Below are 15,523 nucleotides of genomic sequence, written 5' to 3'. Positions count from 1 at the left end.
TAAATGAACACTGAATTTGATGGAACAATCAGACGCTTCAAGGGAGGGTGACCTTCCCCTCAGAAACAGAAAGGAGGTGCTTCATCAGGGGAAATCATGGTGATGACATTCTCCTCACCAGCCATTAGTTTAGGGGAGTTTCTATGATACAATTTGAGCCAATGAGAACTGAGAGAAGTCTGCGGATGATATATGAGAATGTATCCTTTTTTTTGTAATACAAGGCCAGTGACATATTTATCTTTTCTAACTTAAGATTTTATTGTAGAAGAACGTGATACATGAAACTGTTGCAGACGACTTTCTTCCATAAAGTCGAGGAAAAATAGCAAAAACCAAGGAGAAACATGCAGTCCCAACCTGCCTCCAGATGATTTCTTACATGCTATAATAGATTTTTATTTTTAAGCCCTTCTAAATGTATCCTTTTCTTCTTTGACCTGAAAAGCATCCTAAACTGATGTAATTTCATTATGAAAGTATTCAGTAAGTCAATCACAAACTGATGACTTACTGAATTATTCATGACTCCAGTTTTTACAATAAGAGCAGCCATTTAAAAATATAGTTTATATTTAAATATTAATGCTATAATGAATTACACTAACCGGGACAATCAAACTGCCCCACCATGCAACCACGATGAACCCAGTATTTCTAAATCCTGTTAGTTCTCTATGCTCATTAATGTTTTAGGCCCCTAAAAGATTTACTCATTTGCTAATTGGTAGTCATTCACCTAGAATTTAGCCATGCAAAAGAAATAGCTGGAAAGAGTGGTAAAAACCTGAAACTACTAAAGCTACTCCTAGTACTTCCTTTTTCCCTTCAGCTACCCCTTGCAGCTTCAAAGGTACCATGTTTAAGTCAGAAAAATGAGTCAAGTTTTAGAACCAAATATTAGCTAAATTTGAATTTCAAGTCCTTGACTTATTAGATGACACTTAACTTTTATGAAATGCAGTTCCCTTATCTGTAAAATAATACTTCAGAAATCCCATATATGTTGTGAATGTAAAAATGAGGTAACCCATAAGAAAGTACTCTGCACGTTGACGGACAGATTTTTTTTTCCGACATTCTCCCCTTTACTAAATTCTAACCAGGCTCCGCTGAGCTCTCTTCACAACTAGGTCTCAACCCTGACCTATAAAGATTTGAATGAAGCATTTACATTATTTTTAACAGCTCAAGGCTGCATCCCTGGGATGACTTAAAGTGCCTGAGAAAACTCAAGGCTGCCAGAAGACTTTCCTGTTTGTTTATGTCCACACCTCAAGATAGGACCCCTATCTCCCAATCTCTGTGCGAGGGCAAGAGCCTAACTTTGATAACCACCAGTTAACAAACTCAGGCAGTTTCAAACAGACCAAACCACCCCTTCCTGCTTTTTGTAATTTTTTCACTTCCCTGACTCTACTGAGCCCCCATGTACCTTTCTCCCTATTTCTTCATTGTCTCTTTAAAACACCCGGTCACCTGGTCACCTCTATACAAAGCAACACTAGGCTCTTTACCCTATTGAATAGAGCAATATCCTTCCCTCCCGATATGGTAAATTACTGATTAAAATCTGTCCTTAACCACTGTAACTAGTGTCTTGCTTTGTTTATCTCTGACCTTCCCTCATTCAATTAATTCATGAAATATTTACAAACAGACACTGTTCCTCGAGGGCACAAGGTTGTCTGTAGTCCCTCTCTGTTTAGGTGGGCATCTCCTTCTCCCTTTGCATGCATATAACTGTCACCCTTTATCCCAGCTCTTCAAAGTCTTACCCTACCACTCCTTCCTTCCTTACCTTTTAGCTGATGAATCACCCTCGAAACAAAACAGTACTTGATCTTTACTAATAGTTTTTACTTTCCTTTCTCATTCTTAGCTCCCTACATGCCTTTCTGCTGAGTCAGAATATGTCCTGGAGTCACAATTAGTCAAAGACAATTTACACCTCTTAGGACAACTTCCCTTCTCCCATCATAAATCCACTTGCAGGTACATCACCTGAGATGTGGAGACTTCTAAATGAGGAGCTGAGAGGCAGCCAAATGGGAAGAGACAAGTGAAAGTTAACAAGTCCCCTGCCCCACCATAGTCAGTAAGGTTAATCCTTTGATTTTCCTAGCAAGGAGCGACATTCTGCTTGAAGAAATCATCTTTCTCCAAATAATCTCTATTAATGCACAGAGTAGGATGGAGGGTATTTTTAATAAAATGCTTCATGCAATAGAAACAGAACAAGAACTTGAAAGAGAAAATACATTAGAAACTTAGGGTACTTCATAATTACTCAGGATTCTGTACTAAGTATTATTTAAATATCATGAGAGATCAGACGAGATCGTGAGAATACTAGAGTTGAATACTTCCTATCCACTTTGGATATGATTGTGAAAGTTTTCAGTAAAGTACAGAGAATGACACAGTATCTTTCAATAACCTGTGCTGAATTTTGTTGCTAACTTGCCGACCACGCACAATGCCCACAGAGATAAAATGCGTTAGCATGGGGCTCATGAGCCGGCTCTGAAACAAAATGACTCACGTGGATAACCAATTAAAGAGATCATACATTATGTGAAATTTGGGGGCGGGGGGGGGATGAAAGTAAAAAAATGGATGAATCAGAAACAGTGGTCATATCTCTAATTGCAAACTGTGTTTCAAGTTAGAAGTGGCATAAACAATACCAGTAACATTAGCGGATAAATGGAAGGCAGACAAATAAACAGGCGACAAAGACATTCTGGAGTATCTGAAAATGTATTTTGTCCAATTAACTTAAATGCTCTTACCATTGAAGTCAGACATAGAAAACATCATACAATCATGACAAAACATGGCTACCAGATAAGAAAGCAAGTTTTTAGGTTAAGCTGAGTTTCCTTTTTTAAAAAAAGAAACAAAATCCAAGTGCCTATGAAAAAATAGGGCAAAATACTCTTATCTTGCTTGTCTTCCTATACATATAGTTTAAAATTGGCTTCCAGTAATCATTGACTGAATAATCAACTTTTAATTAACCCCAGGGATTATCTTGATTTCTGAGGACTTTAAATATTTGTTCTATTGACAAATCAGGCATTTACCATCGACAATATCTAATCTGTTTAATTATACCATTACCAACATATTATATCTCCCTCATTTATTTCTATGTATTGAAGACTCTGAAACCTCAACGACATAATGGTCTCCTATGTCTTAGATAAGGCTTCAAAAAAACAAATCTTAGAGCAAGATTTAAAAGTCTGCTTTATTCCTGGTCTAATTTATTTTCAGTACAGGAGATAAGGCAAGTTATCTTTTCTTTCCTTCTGACTGGATTATTTTATAGATACTCAAATATTTATTGAAGGCCTATCACGTACAGTAGTGATATAAACAAAATTATTAGAACAAATACCCAGACCAACAGATAATATATTCCCAACAGTCAAAACTAAATATATTTTTAAATAGTTTGTTTTACTCCTGCTGGGTAGTATTTAAATATTTATTTAGCACGTATTTACTAAACATCTACTATGTTTCAGGAATACACATACGAATTTACAGTGAACTCCCTAACCAAGTGCATTGTATTTAATGGCAAGCCAGCATGGAAAGGCATTCTTGCTCTGAGGGAGTTCACACAGAAGGTCACATACAATTACAGTGTAGTCTGACATGCAGAATTCAGGTATATTACCATCTAAGATTGTATGTTCAGTGTCTTGCACATTGACTGGGTATGTATGTGTTGAGAGAAAGAAAAATGTCTTCAGTGATGAAATGGCTGAGCTGAGTTTTGAAGAAAAATAATAGGAATTGTCCGAGCAAAGAAAGTTAAGAAAAGTGTAAAATAAATGAGATGTGTTGACACAGGGCCCAAGTCTGGGAATTTTAGAAATGGCGCAAAAGTGTTCAGTGTTCATAGTCACAAGCACGGGGCTAAGAAAACAGGATCCTGCAAGTGAATAAAAGGTAGACGTCTTAACAGTTCTAAGTCAGGAATTCCCGAATAAGTCAAGTGAAAGGGAGTCCTCTAAAATGAACAGCATGTATCCTGTAAACACAGTCCAAAAGTAACTTTGAAGGGCAGAGTAACATAAAGTATCTACTGTACCACAAAGTTGTTTCTGAGAATTGCTCCATTAATAGGAGTAAAATGTATTTCTGTAAAAGCACAGAGGTTACAATAGGAAAAATGCTGCATCTAGAATAAAATATTTATATCAAGTTCTAAACCAACCATTTTTCAAGAGTTTCTTCTTGGGGGCGCCTGGGTGGCTCAGTCGTTAAGCGTCTGCCTTCAGCTTAGGTCATGATCCCAGGGTCCTGGGATCGAGCCCCGTGTCGGGCTCCCTGCTTGGCAGGAGGCCTGCTTCTCCCTCTCCCACTCCCCCTGCTTGTGTTCCCTCTCTCGCTGTGTCTCTCTGTCAAATAAATAAAATCTTTAAAAAAAAAATTATAAAAAAAAAAATAAAAAATAAAAAATAAAGTTTCTTCTTGGACAAGTAATTTGATATCTTCGAGGTTCATTTTCCTCTTTTCTAAATCGGGAATAGTATCTACATTTCAGGGTAATCGTGGGACTTCAAGTAGATAAATTTAAGTTGACCATCAAAGTTTTTGTTAACTAGTACGTCTCGTTATATAATATGTATATTTGAAATCATTAAATTCTATAATGTAACTCTAACCCTTTGATAATTCAAAAGTTTAACCTAGTTTAAAATATTAGTATATAATCTATACAATAGGTAGGGTGAAGCCAGTGATTTTGTGATAAAGAGTATGAAAAAGAATTGAACAGGATTGAAAATGTACTTAATTTCACTTGGCATTAGAAACATTAAAAACAGGTCAATATCATTGATCAGTAGTTTGACAAAGATTATGGCATATACTTCATGTTATATTTTAATCTTCACATGATCTGTGTTTCAGATTTCTCTCATCAATGACACAAAGCTATCACTAGAATATAAAGATGCAACCGCTCTGCTCAGGCAGTATATTCAATATTTGTCACTGGTAGATAATAATAATCAGAGGTAAATTAAGGAGGGCAATAAATATAAAAATAATCAGAAAGAGTAGTATTGTAGTTATTAAAAAGCTGGTTGAGAATGGACAAGTTATAATATTAGAAAAACTGTCCACAACCCTCATTAATACTTAGAACAAAGTATATGTGTGCTTATTTTCTTAAATTAGGATGTACTCTACTGTAAGTCTTAGCTTTATTACATCGGTTTATTTTAAAGTGGTGGCATGTGTTTCTATGCTAACACCATATTTGCCTCCCTGAAAAACGCTGGTGCCTGCAAAATTACGCAGTAAAAAATATCACGGCTTATGGGAAAAGACAGGATTAGAGGTCAGAAAATTCCAAACCTACAGAAATGTGTAACCAAGCACTAACAACAACCATAATAATCTTAATTAAAATACCAGAAGAGTTAAATCTTTACTGATGCTTGTACCTAGCATTTGTATCTTCTTTCAAAATGCAAGGCCTGAAGGACATTCATTCTAAAATGAAAACTATGATCCAGGGTGTAGCCTTTAAAAAAGTAAAAACAAATATATCATTTTAACACAGGAGAAAGTGACTTTCCAGTTTTTTTTTAGCTGCACTCTTAATATTTCCAGATCCATAATATACGGGAAATCAAGATGGTTCTTAAACTGCTAAACAAACAAATACTTGCAGTAAAAGAAAGCACTTGAGTTGATTTTTCATATTTTCATATTTTTCACTAACATCTTCATAGATTGCTAAGGCTTTCTCTTTATAGTGAGAAAGCTTGCTCTTAATCACTTCAAAATTAATGAGCTGAAGAAGTGATATATGGAACAACACAGTTCCTGCATCATCCCCCTATTAACCAATCCTGTATCAAAGAAACACACAAACAAAGGAACCGAATTATATCTTAAATGCATAGGCTGCACTTTGGCTGCGACTTTGGGTGTCAGCCACAGAACATACTCAGAACATGCTCAAGGCCAATCCGACACTCTCAATCTTAAGACATCATCTATCAAAGGTGATTTTATCAGGATTAAATGAGACAATGAGTGAAAATGCCCAGCACAGCTCCCTGGCATTCAGTAGGCACTCAAAAATATTAGTTCCCTTGAAGACTAACAGAAAAATGTCCAATTCTACATATTTCATATCAAAATTTTTGATATTAGTTTATTTTCATTTCCTTATTTTCTTATTTCTTCATGTTTTGTTTCCCCAGAATAAAAAAAAGAAAAAGAAAGCTATGCATAAGCAGTGAAAATGAATTAAGAATATATAATAAAAGAAATTTGACCTATATGCTTCTGAAATTTTACTCAAAATTCCAGACACACACATACCAAATAATATTAGAGCAAACAGTGATGGAAGAACAAGAGAACAAAGTTAAATAAAAGTGGAGAAAAATTCTGAAATGAAAAGATCAACAGCTGGCCTTTCCAAAGTTACTGATGACATTTCTATCTAGACGTTCCATGGATACCTCAAACTCAACTATCAATGTAGAAAACTACGAACAAGCAAAACAAAAACAAAACACCTCTCGCCTAAAATAAGTGGTCTTATTTATCTATTTCCCTATTTATATTAAGATAACCATTATTTCTGTCAAAAAGGCTTAAAATTTCAGGTACCACCTGCTTCCTAATTTCTCAAATCGAATGCCTTATTAAAATCCAATAATTTTTCCAGAGAAACATATAACATGACCCCTCAACTCCTTTTTCATTTCCCTCTGGTCCACCCCATGCATGGCCAGGAGACTTAAAAACAAAACAAAACTTAAATCTTGTTCTTTTCCTGCCCAAACAATGGCTCCTGAAGATCTACACCAGAGTCAAGCTCAGCCTGACCTCAAGGCCTTTCTGCCTCTCAGTGCCACCAATATTTCCACAATCGAGTCCAACAACTCACCTTTCCAAACTCTTAAATCAATTAATTGAATTGTTCTGCCCTCTGAACACTGGGAGCATCCTTTCTCACCATGTGTTCACCAGTTGTTAACTCCTTGTCTTATCTTCTCCATCTTCCATGTTGAATCCCCTTCTGCTTCAGTGAATGGCAAGGTGGAGTCCTGGTTAAAGGGCAAATCTTTGTACATGTCCTGAGTTCACATCTTTGTTTCCTGGCTGTGCAAACTTAGACAGTTATTTAAATTCTCTATGCCTCATCGCCCTCAAGTGTAAAAGAGGAATAGTAGTACAATTAATAATTAGAGGGCTATTGTACATATTGAGCTACTTAGTACATGTAAAGTACTTACAATAGAGACTGGCAGTTAGCAAACACTCAACAAATTTTAGCTCTTTCTAGTTTTTGAATTCCTAAGGGCTTATTTAGACCCTTTAATTTTTAATTAATTATATATCTTTCCTCATTTTGCAACATTTTGTTGACCAGTTAACTGATCTCTCATATGCTTACTTGGCTTTTACATTTTTTGCCTTCTCAACTATCAACGTTGAATTCTATGCACTACCCCTTCCACACACATGCAAATTTTCAAATGAATACATTAAATACATTAAAAGTAGGCATAGAAAATCTAATCCTAATTCCAGATAACTCCTAACTATAACTGATATAGGCAAATCAGGTAATTCCTCTGTACCTCAATTTCTTCATCCATAGAATAGTTAACAGTCCCTTGAATTCTTGCTGATCATTCGTTACAAGGTGAATGCACTTCCAGCCAGTGGTCTATAGGGTTACAAGATGCTGCCATTATAATAATTGTAAGGCCTGAACAAGTATTTTTTAATTGATTAACTGACAAAATGGTACAAAATTTAAATACTACCATTACTTTAAGCTGAAGAAATGTTAATTTTTTTAAGCTGCTGCAAAAGTTTGGGAACTGAATTAAGAGTTTAGAGACCAGAGTTCTAGCTACTATTTGGATCTTTAGTAAATCACTTATCCTAATCGTGTGCCCATCCTAAGCCTCTCCTCGACTAATACCAACCTGGTGTTGGCCCATAAAAGGGATTTATCATACAATAAGAAACCCATTCCTCAAGACCCTTTACTGCCATCTGCTGGAAAATTGTGAAAATAAATATGTATTCTAACACCACGACTATGGGTGGCGCCCCCTGGAGTTGTTCATCACACAACCTATACAACCATTCCTAGGAATGCTGCTGAATAAGGTGTCTGAGGCACTACAGGCATTCCATAAATGCTTGATAAATGAGTAAATGATGAATAAGCCACCCTATCAATGAATTAGATTATCTCCCCCCCATATGTATTCCTATTCCCAGAGAAGTTTGCGATGACTTAAGAAAAAAAATGAATAAATGGAATGTTTTTAAACCATGGGCAGATTTGTCTGTATTCATAATATACATCTGGCAAAATAATGTCTGGCACAGTAGGGTTGATATTTTATAGGAGCCCTACACATACCTATTATCACAATTGCTCCTCATGGCAGTATAGCAACTATCAGATATATTTACATCAGATTTTTCAAATAAGCACATGATGGCTCTGAGAGTTTAAGTTACTTCTTCAAAGTCAAGAGACTTAATGGTCTAAATCTTGATTTCAAATCCAGTGTTCTTTCCCCTTTCCTGCTAATTTTAATAACAAAATGGAGCCAAGAAAATTCTGACCAACTGACCTGAAATCCTTAAAACTGTCATCTGTTGATCATTACATTCGTAAATACTCTTAAAATTCCCTATCATACCTCTTAACTATTTAAATTCAGACAAGTCTGTTTCATTCGATCATAGCTTTCTAAAATGCCTTGTAATGGTTGATGAATTGTTAGTGGCCCAAGTGAATATGTGACACCAGGAAGTACATTGATAGCCATTTGGAACCAGCACTATTATAATTGTAACAGTGTAAATAGTTAAAAGTTATTAAAATATTTTAAATAGTGCCATATAGAAGCACTTTTATTTGCTGAACAATTAAAGATACCTTGGCTCTATGAAGTTCAGGAAGATTACATTTAATAAAAGCATAAAAGCACTTGGCGCATCTCAAAGTGTTCTCATAACATATAATTTGGAAAATTAAAACTATTTTATAAACTTCTAAATAGGTTTATCTTCAATATAATTGGTATAGTATAAAGGGCACAGGGAATTTAGAATCTAGATTAATAAAACTTGAAAAACAATGATATCCCCCTTGTCAGAATATTAAAATTATTAAATTAATTTTGCACAACACCCAGAGGACTCATTTTATTCTGGACCAAATAAAAAACAAACAAACAAACAAAAACAAAAGCAATTCAAACTTGCACTACCACTTATCAAGCACTTTCTTCATGCTTTCAAAAGTTCACTGCTATGAGAGTGACCTTGAAAACAGATAAATTAAAATCTTTTTCCAAATGTCAAAAGCCAGAGAGAGCAGCAGGACTAGTTCCATGGGGCCTTCTGATTGGCAACCTTGTTTCCATTCGCATTCCTGCCTCCCAAGGAAATAGACAAAAACAAATGACACTGTTAGGCTTGGTTACCAGCTTCAATTTCTATAGCTCATTTCTCAGTCCTATTACAAACTAGCTTTATGTCTGAAAGAAAGCCATTTTATTTACTAAATTATATGAAATTTGACTTTCTTCTTGTACTGAATGAGGTTATTTTCTTCCATTAATTGCTTCTCTAACGGGACATTACCTCTGGAAGAACATTAGCCCACTGTGTCATTGAAAAGACTCACTGGACCCCCGGGGCCCACCACCTTCCCTTCTTGCTCTCCTGGGCTCCAATTCAGCATTAGAAACTAAAGTGGCCAAATGCTCTGCTTAACTCCTTTGACATAAAGCAGGAAAGGAAATCCTCTGCGTTGTTCATTGACAATAACAATATTAATTCACACAGCCTATCTTCTCTAAGTGCAAATGCATATGGAGTTGATTCAATAGAAACGTTGCAAAAGAGGCTGACATCAACAAATTAGAGCAGACTAGATTAAAAAGGACGTGAGAGAGGCTGACTATGTCACAGCCTACACTGAAGACAGGTTTGTGGAGACCTTCCTATAGAAGTGAAACTCATAGTCACCCACACACCCACCCACCCACCCACACACACACACACCCATGCTTGATTTTTAGAAGGTACACTTCTCTAATGAAGGATGACTTATTAGCACTTCACCAGAGAGAGAAAATGTAAGCAGATGCCTGTAAGTTCAACTAATTAACCAGGCAATTCACCTCCCTCTCCCCATGATTTTGGCTTAGGCAAGTGTTCTGACTGTATGGTTGAACTGGATTGCAAAAGAGATGAACAGCTCTGTTCTTACCTTACAGTTTCATACAAAAATCCTTCTATTTCATACATATAGGCATCCAGTAATAGATGTTTATTATAATCACACTTGAGTAATTTTTAAAAAGGAGAAGGCAATAATTTAGGAAAGCAGCCCATACGTATTACAGTTTGGGAATTGGGATTTACATAGATCCAAACAGCAAATGCACTGTGAATCACAGACTCAGGTTATTACTTGAGATTTATGATGACAGAGACTGTGACCAAGTTTTGAATACAAAGAAAAATAATTGCCGAAGTTAAGAGTTATAGAATCTCCTTTCCGTTGACAACTAAATTCAGACTTGACAATTAAATCCCAGCCTTACTTCATTAGATATTAATCTTGCAGTGGAAATGAGAGGCTTTTAAAGAAGCATTTGTGCTATAATAAAAAAGGCTCTCACTACAGTAGAACAATAATGTTGTGTTGAAAGTTAGAACTATTAGACCTCGTTAGCTAATTATGGTATTGGCAACCACTTAAGTTGCTCAGTTTTTCACTTCTGTCATTTTCTGCTGTTCAACTGCTGCAGTTCAAAACGTTTTGACTACTTAAAAGGGAATACATCACCGTTGCCTTTCCCCAGTCTAACTGCACACCACTTTCCAAAGCAACAGCTTCAATCATGCTTCATAAAATCCCCTGCAAGTATATTGTTGGAAACATAAATCAGCAAGCTGGGATTTTAGTATTTCTAAGGCAAGCCCAGGGATCATTAACTGGAGGCTTTTCCACGACCCCATTTATAAAAGAATAAACAAAATTATGAGTTACACTGGATGCCTTTTTTTCAAAAACTGCTCCAGTGGTGTGTCTGATACTTGCTTCTGCATCCTTAATTGGAAGACAAAACACTAGCATAGGAGAATTGGACTCCAGGATCAGGATTGCTGTTTCCCAGCATCTCCGACTTCATTAGGACACACGGCACAGAAGTACTACATGTTCAGTTTCACAAAAGCTAGGTCTCTCTGATATGCATCTACACCTCTATGAGTGCCACGCATTTTTAAATCGCACTAGATAGATATGTAGAATGATGCTCTCCTCCTTCCCTGTTTCATTACAGTGAATATAGGCTCCCTTTCAGGCATGCTTTAGTGTTAGAGCCCCTCTGTACAATCACCCTGCATTCTGAATTATAAATTAGGGGAATCACAATTTCAGATATGTCACATATACAGGCCCAAATTAAATTGTGTCTGCATATAGTATTTAAACATTCCTAGATTTCTCTTTTGTCCCCCAAATCCCAACACACTTAGTGTCCATAAATGTAAATTCACAGACTCCACCACGGAGATATATTTCTTCTCCAAACCAGTCACAATGTAATCGTAAGTCTGCATAAACTTGCTTTCTATTATGCCCCCATCTTACTCCACACTAGCTACACTCGGTTAATTGCAGTGGTATTTTAACTGCAATTTTCAGGGACTGCTTCTTAGGATTCACTAATACCTGTCTATGTTATAAATGAACAGTTAAACATAAATCAGCAGCTCTGCAAAAATAAAAGCAGCATATCTGTAGGGCATAAAGTATATGTTGATCTTTGCTAAAATAGTGATCAAATTAACCAGGCTAATATCAGCTTCAGATGGATATATCTGCAATTTTGCTATGACTGAAATTTTGCATACTTTATATTATTAAGGGGAAATGAGTAGCATCTTACCAAGACACTTTATAAACTATAGCAACATTCGGTTTTGCATTCTGATTTCTGAACATAAAATCTGCATCCAATCATGTTTCATCAGCCACTAACACTATATAGCTTTAGGGAGGTGAGGGCAGAGAAAGGAAGGCTTCATATCCAAAATGTCAAGCCCTGCTGAAGAATGATAGAAGGACCCAGTGAGTGTGGAAGAACAGAAACAACCATTTCTGGGTTTAAAATGGAGTTCTACCACCCCCTGCTGGACCAAATGAGCAACACAGAAGAGGCTAGAAAATGCTTAGAATCGAATATAGTGGAGATATTTTAACTTGTCTTGTAATTTATGTTTTCTCAAAAAACAATTTTCACACCATACTAATAATATAACATCCTATGCAACTACCACACGTCACAAAATTACATCTATTTTCTTTTTCTTTAAAGACTTCCACCAATGCATGTTTTAGCATTTTGTGTTCCCAATTAAATGTCCAAACTTGTCTGCACAGTTGAAAATGCTTCCATTTATTATAAATATATTTTATGTGAACGTGAACTATCCAAACAAAGCAAGATAAATTCAGATCTATCTCTATATAAACAGAGGTAGCTTCCACAAATTCTCTCAGGTTATTTTAATAAGCTATTCTTTTTTTTTTTTTTTTTCCTCAAGAGGTAAAAATCTCACCAGTTCTCCACAAGCTAAAACATCCCTCACAGGTGTAATCACAATCTGACGCTATAAAAATTTTCAACCTTGATGTATTAACAAGGGTGGGGGGTTGCTGAAAATGAATGACTGCAACACATGCCTAGTTTTATCCATTTGCTTACACACAACATCCATGGCCCCTCTCTTAGTTTCAATAGAAATAAACCATCATCGTTTACTTCCTAGTCAGGAATTGGGGTCTTGGGAAAGGGGGGGGGGAAGTCTCTAAGAATTGAATTTCTTGCACACGAGAGAGATGTCACAAACGAGTTTAATGCTGATAGTTTTGCTGCTTCTGTAAAAAATCGTCGTTCCCTTTCCTTCCTCAACCTCAGATATTTAACTGTTAGTACACACCAACATACTCATCCAATTTTTGATAATGAAAATCAGAGCAAGCCAAGATCCCAGAAAAAGCAGCAGTTTGCCTCGATCCCCTGCTCCCTGATGCCAACCTCCAATTCTGTATTTTCTCTTATTTAAGGGTCTCCACAGAACAGATGTAATTTTAGCGGCAGCTAAAATAAACAGTGAAAATAACAACAACAACAGTAACTATAACTTCAGTTCTTTCATTTAATTCTTCTCGTATCTCCCTCTGCCTCTCTTGGTTGGGCGGAAGGGGGAGGGAAAGTAAATGCAATAAGGCACCACACTCCTACCTTGCCCGCTACTGACAAGCAACCCGAGCAGGTAGAAGGAGAGGAGGAGGCTCATGTTCGGGACGTGACCCTGGAGGACAGTTCCAAAGTTACCAAGTCCAGCCCTGGAGGAAGAACCTTCCGCTGCCACGGCCGCCTCAGCGAGAGCCGCCGCCGCTCCCGGGGTGCCCCAGCCGCCCGCAGCCCGCGCGCTCCTCCTCGCAAAGTGCCTGCAAGCTCCGCTCCCTGCCGCACTAGATCCAGGCAGCTGCGGCGGCGGCGGCGGCACCAGCAGCACCAGCAGCAGCGGCCGCCGCGGCGGCAGCACAGCCGGGCGGGGGGGGGGGGGGGGGGGGGGGGGGGCGGGGAGGCGCGGCCGAGGCGTATCCCTCCGCGCCGCACGGCGGCCGCGTCTCTCGCGACGCGCGGCCCCAGGATTCGTCCGCAGTCGAGCTCGGAGAAGCGGGTTCGGGTCCCGGTGCCTCCAGCTGGCGTGGCCGCTGCGGTCGGGCTGGCACGAGCACGTCTGCGAGTGGCGACCGCACGCTCAGCCTGACGGCGACCCGCACGTTGCGGACGCGCCTGGGCCGAGGAGGAAGGGCAGCCCGGAGTTCCTGCACCGCCGCCGGCCAGTTCGCGGAAGCTTGAGCTTGAGCTGGTGCGGCGGGCGGCCGCCCGGCCCCGGGCTCTAAGCGCGCCCGGACTCAGCGGGAGCGGGGATCTGAGTGCGGGCGGTGTGTTCTGCCGCTTGAAGTGCTGCAAGGGCGTGGGAGGGGAAGGATTCTGTCTCTCCCAGGCCTTCCCTCTCGCTCAGCCCTTCAGCAGGCTGCCCCCTTCCCACGCTTCCACTCCGCGCGGTGGAGGGAAGCAGTTGTCCTCTAGTGTCTACACGGCCTGTCTCCTCCCTCTGTAGAGGGTAGGCAGGGAGATCTGAATGGTGGTCCTCCTCTACGTCGACCCAGTGCCGCTAAGAGCAGGTACTTAAGGGAGATTGGGGAGGGGGCGAGATGTTGGAGGCGCTGCGTTAAACTCGGCTGTTAGCGTCAGCCGCGTCCTTGGCCAAGTCCAGAGTCTCCCCTAGCCACTCTCAGCGGGCTCTGCCCTTCGTCCCCAGCGCACAGCACCGGCCGGGTCCCCGCGAGGAGTGCGACGAGGGAGGTCCTGGAAAGGTACAAAGACGGGTTGCGCGGGGAGTCTTCCTCAGCCCGCGCACCACCCGTACACACACCTGCGTGTGCGCGCGTGGGAATTGGAGTGATGGAGCCGTGCAAGCGCCCAGAGCTAACTCTCCTTCTCTGAAGGTTGGGGCATATCATTATTTCTCCCGCGGCTAAGAAAGGTTTGTGAGTGCGAAGTCGAGCCTGCGGCAAGAGCGAGCAGGAGGCAGACCCCCTGGCCCCAGGGCCCTGGTCGGTCGGCCTAGGTCCGAGCGCCCGGCTGGAACTGACAATGGATCCTTTCATCTGCACATTCGTTCTGGTTCCTTAGGATACTCAGCTGCCTCACCTCGCACCCAGCGAGACCATTGGCCATTTCTTTATCGGTGAGGACGCAGAGGTAGAAAGTGGGGGGGGGGGGGTAGAAATATTGTAGAGCCCAGAATCCAGTCCCCCACCATCCCCCTCCAGGCCCCGAACCGCCCTGCAACACACACGCTGGGATTTGATGCTGAAATGCAGGTTTCCTTGCTTCCGGGCGGCCGAAGGGGTAGAGTAGAAACAAGCTAACACGGATAGGGGAGATACTGTCTGCGATTTGTGTTCCCCAGGCAGAATGCGATCTTCTTACACAGAAGATTCACTTACTTGGTATCTGGGATGAGTTTTTGAGATGAGTACAGGCAAAGGCAGCTGTCAACATATATGATGGCTGAAGTCTAAGCACCTCTCAGTTTGAGAACCTTTTCTTTTGCTTGATTTTATAGTGGTATATTTAGGACAATAAATTTAGGAAGTTCTTTTGCTGAAGCTCCCACCTCACACATTTTCCTCATTCTGCGAGGCACCAACTGTACTTAAGTAAGGTCACAGTCAGCTCTTTGCAGGAAAGGGTGGAAACAGCACATTTATAGGTGTGAAAATGACTCCTTTATTTTCACCAGTTCTTGATTTCTCTAGGGAATCAAAAAATACTACACACACAAACACACACACACACACACACACAGTCTCACTCACACACACACGGTCGCAGAAAAA

The 15,523-nt window shown here is 39.7% G+C and overlaps 1 protein-coding gene across 1 annotated transcript in view; it reads right to left on the bottom strand.

The window, feature by feature from the left end:
* NCAM2 (neural cell adhesion molecule 2) overlaps positions 1 to 13,584 on the bottom strand; it is a 517,151-nt gene extending 503,567 nt beyond the window's left edge. The window contains exon 1 of the mRNA XM_035017513.1: positions 13,347 to 13,584. Coding sequence (XP_034873404.1) covers positions 13,347 to 13,401 — 55 coding nt within the window. The 5' untranslated portion in view covers positions 13,402 to 13,584. The remainder of the gene's footprint in view (positions 1 to 13,346) is intronic.
* Positions 13,585 to 15,523: the final 1,939 nt, after the last annotated feature.

Source organism: Mirounga leonina, unplaced genomic scaffold (assembly GCF_011800145.1).
Source record: "Mirounga leonina isolate KUSES-001 unplaced genomic scaffold, KU_Mleo_1.0 Mir_172, whole genome shotgun sequence".
NCBI lineage: Eukaryota > Metazoa > Chordata > Mammalia > Carnivora > Phocidae > Mirounga > Mirounga leonina.
This window is presented reverse-complemented; position numbering and strand designations above follow the sequence as displayed.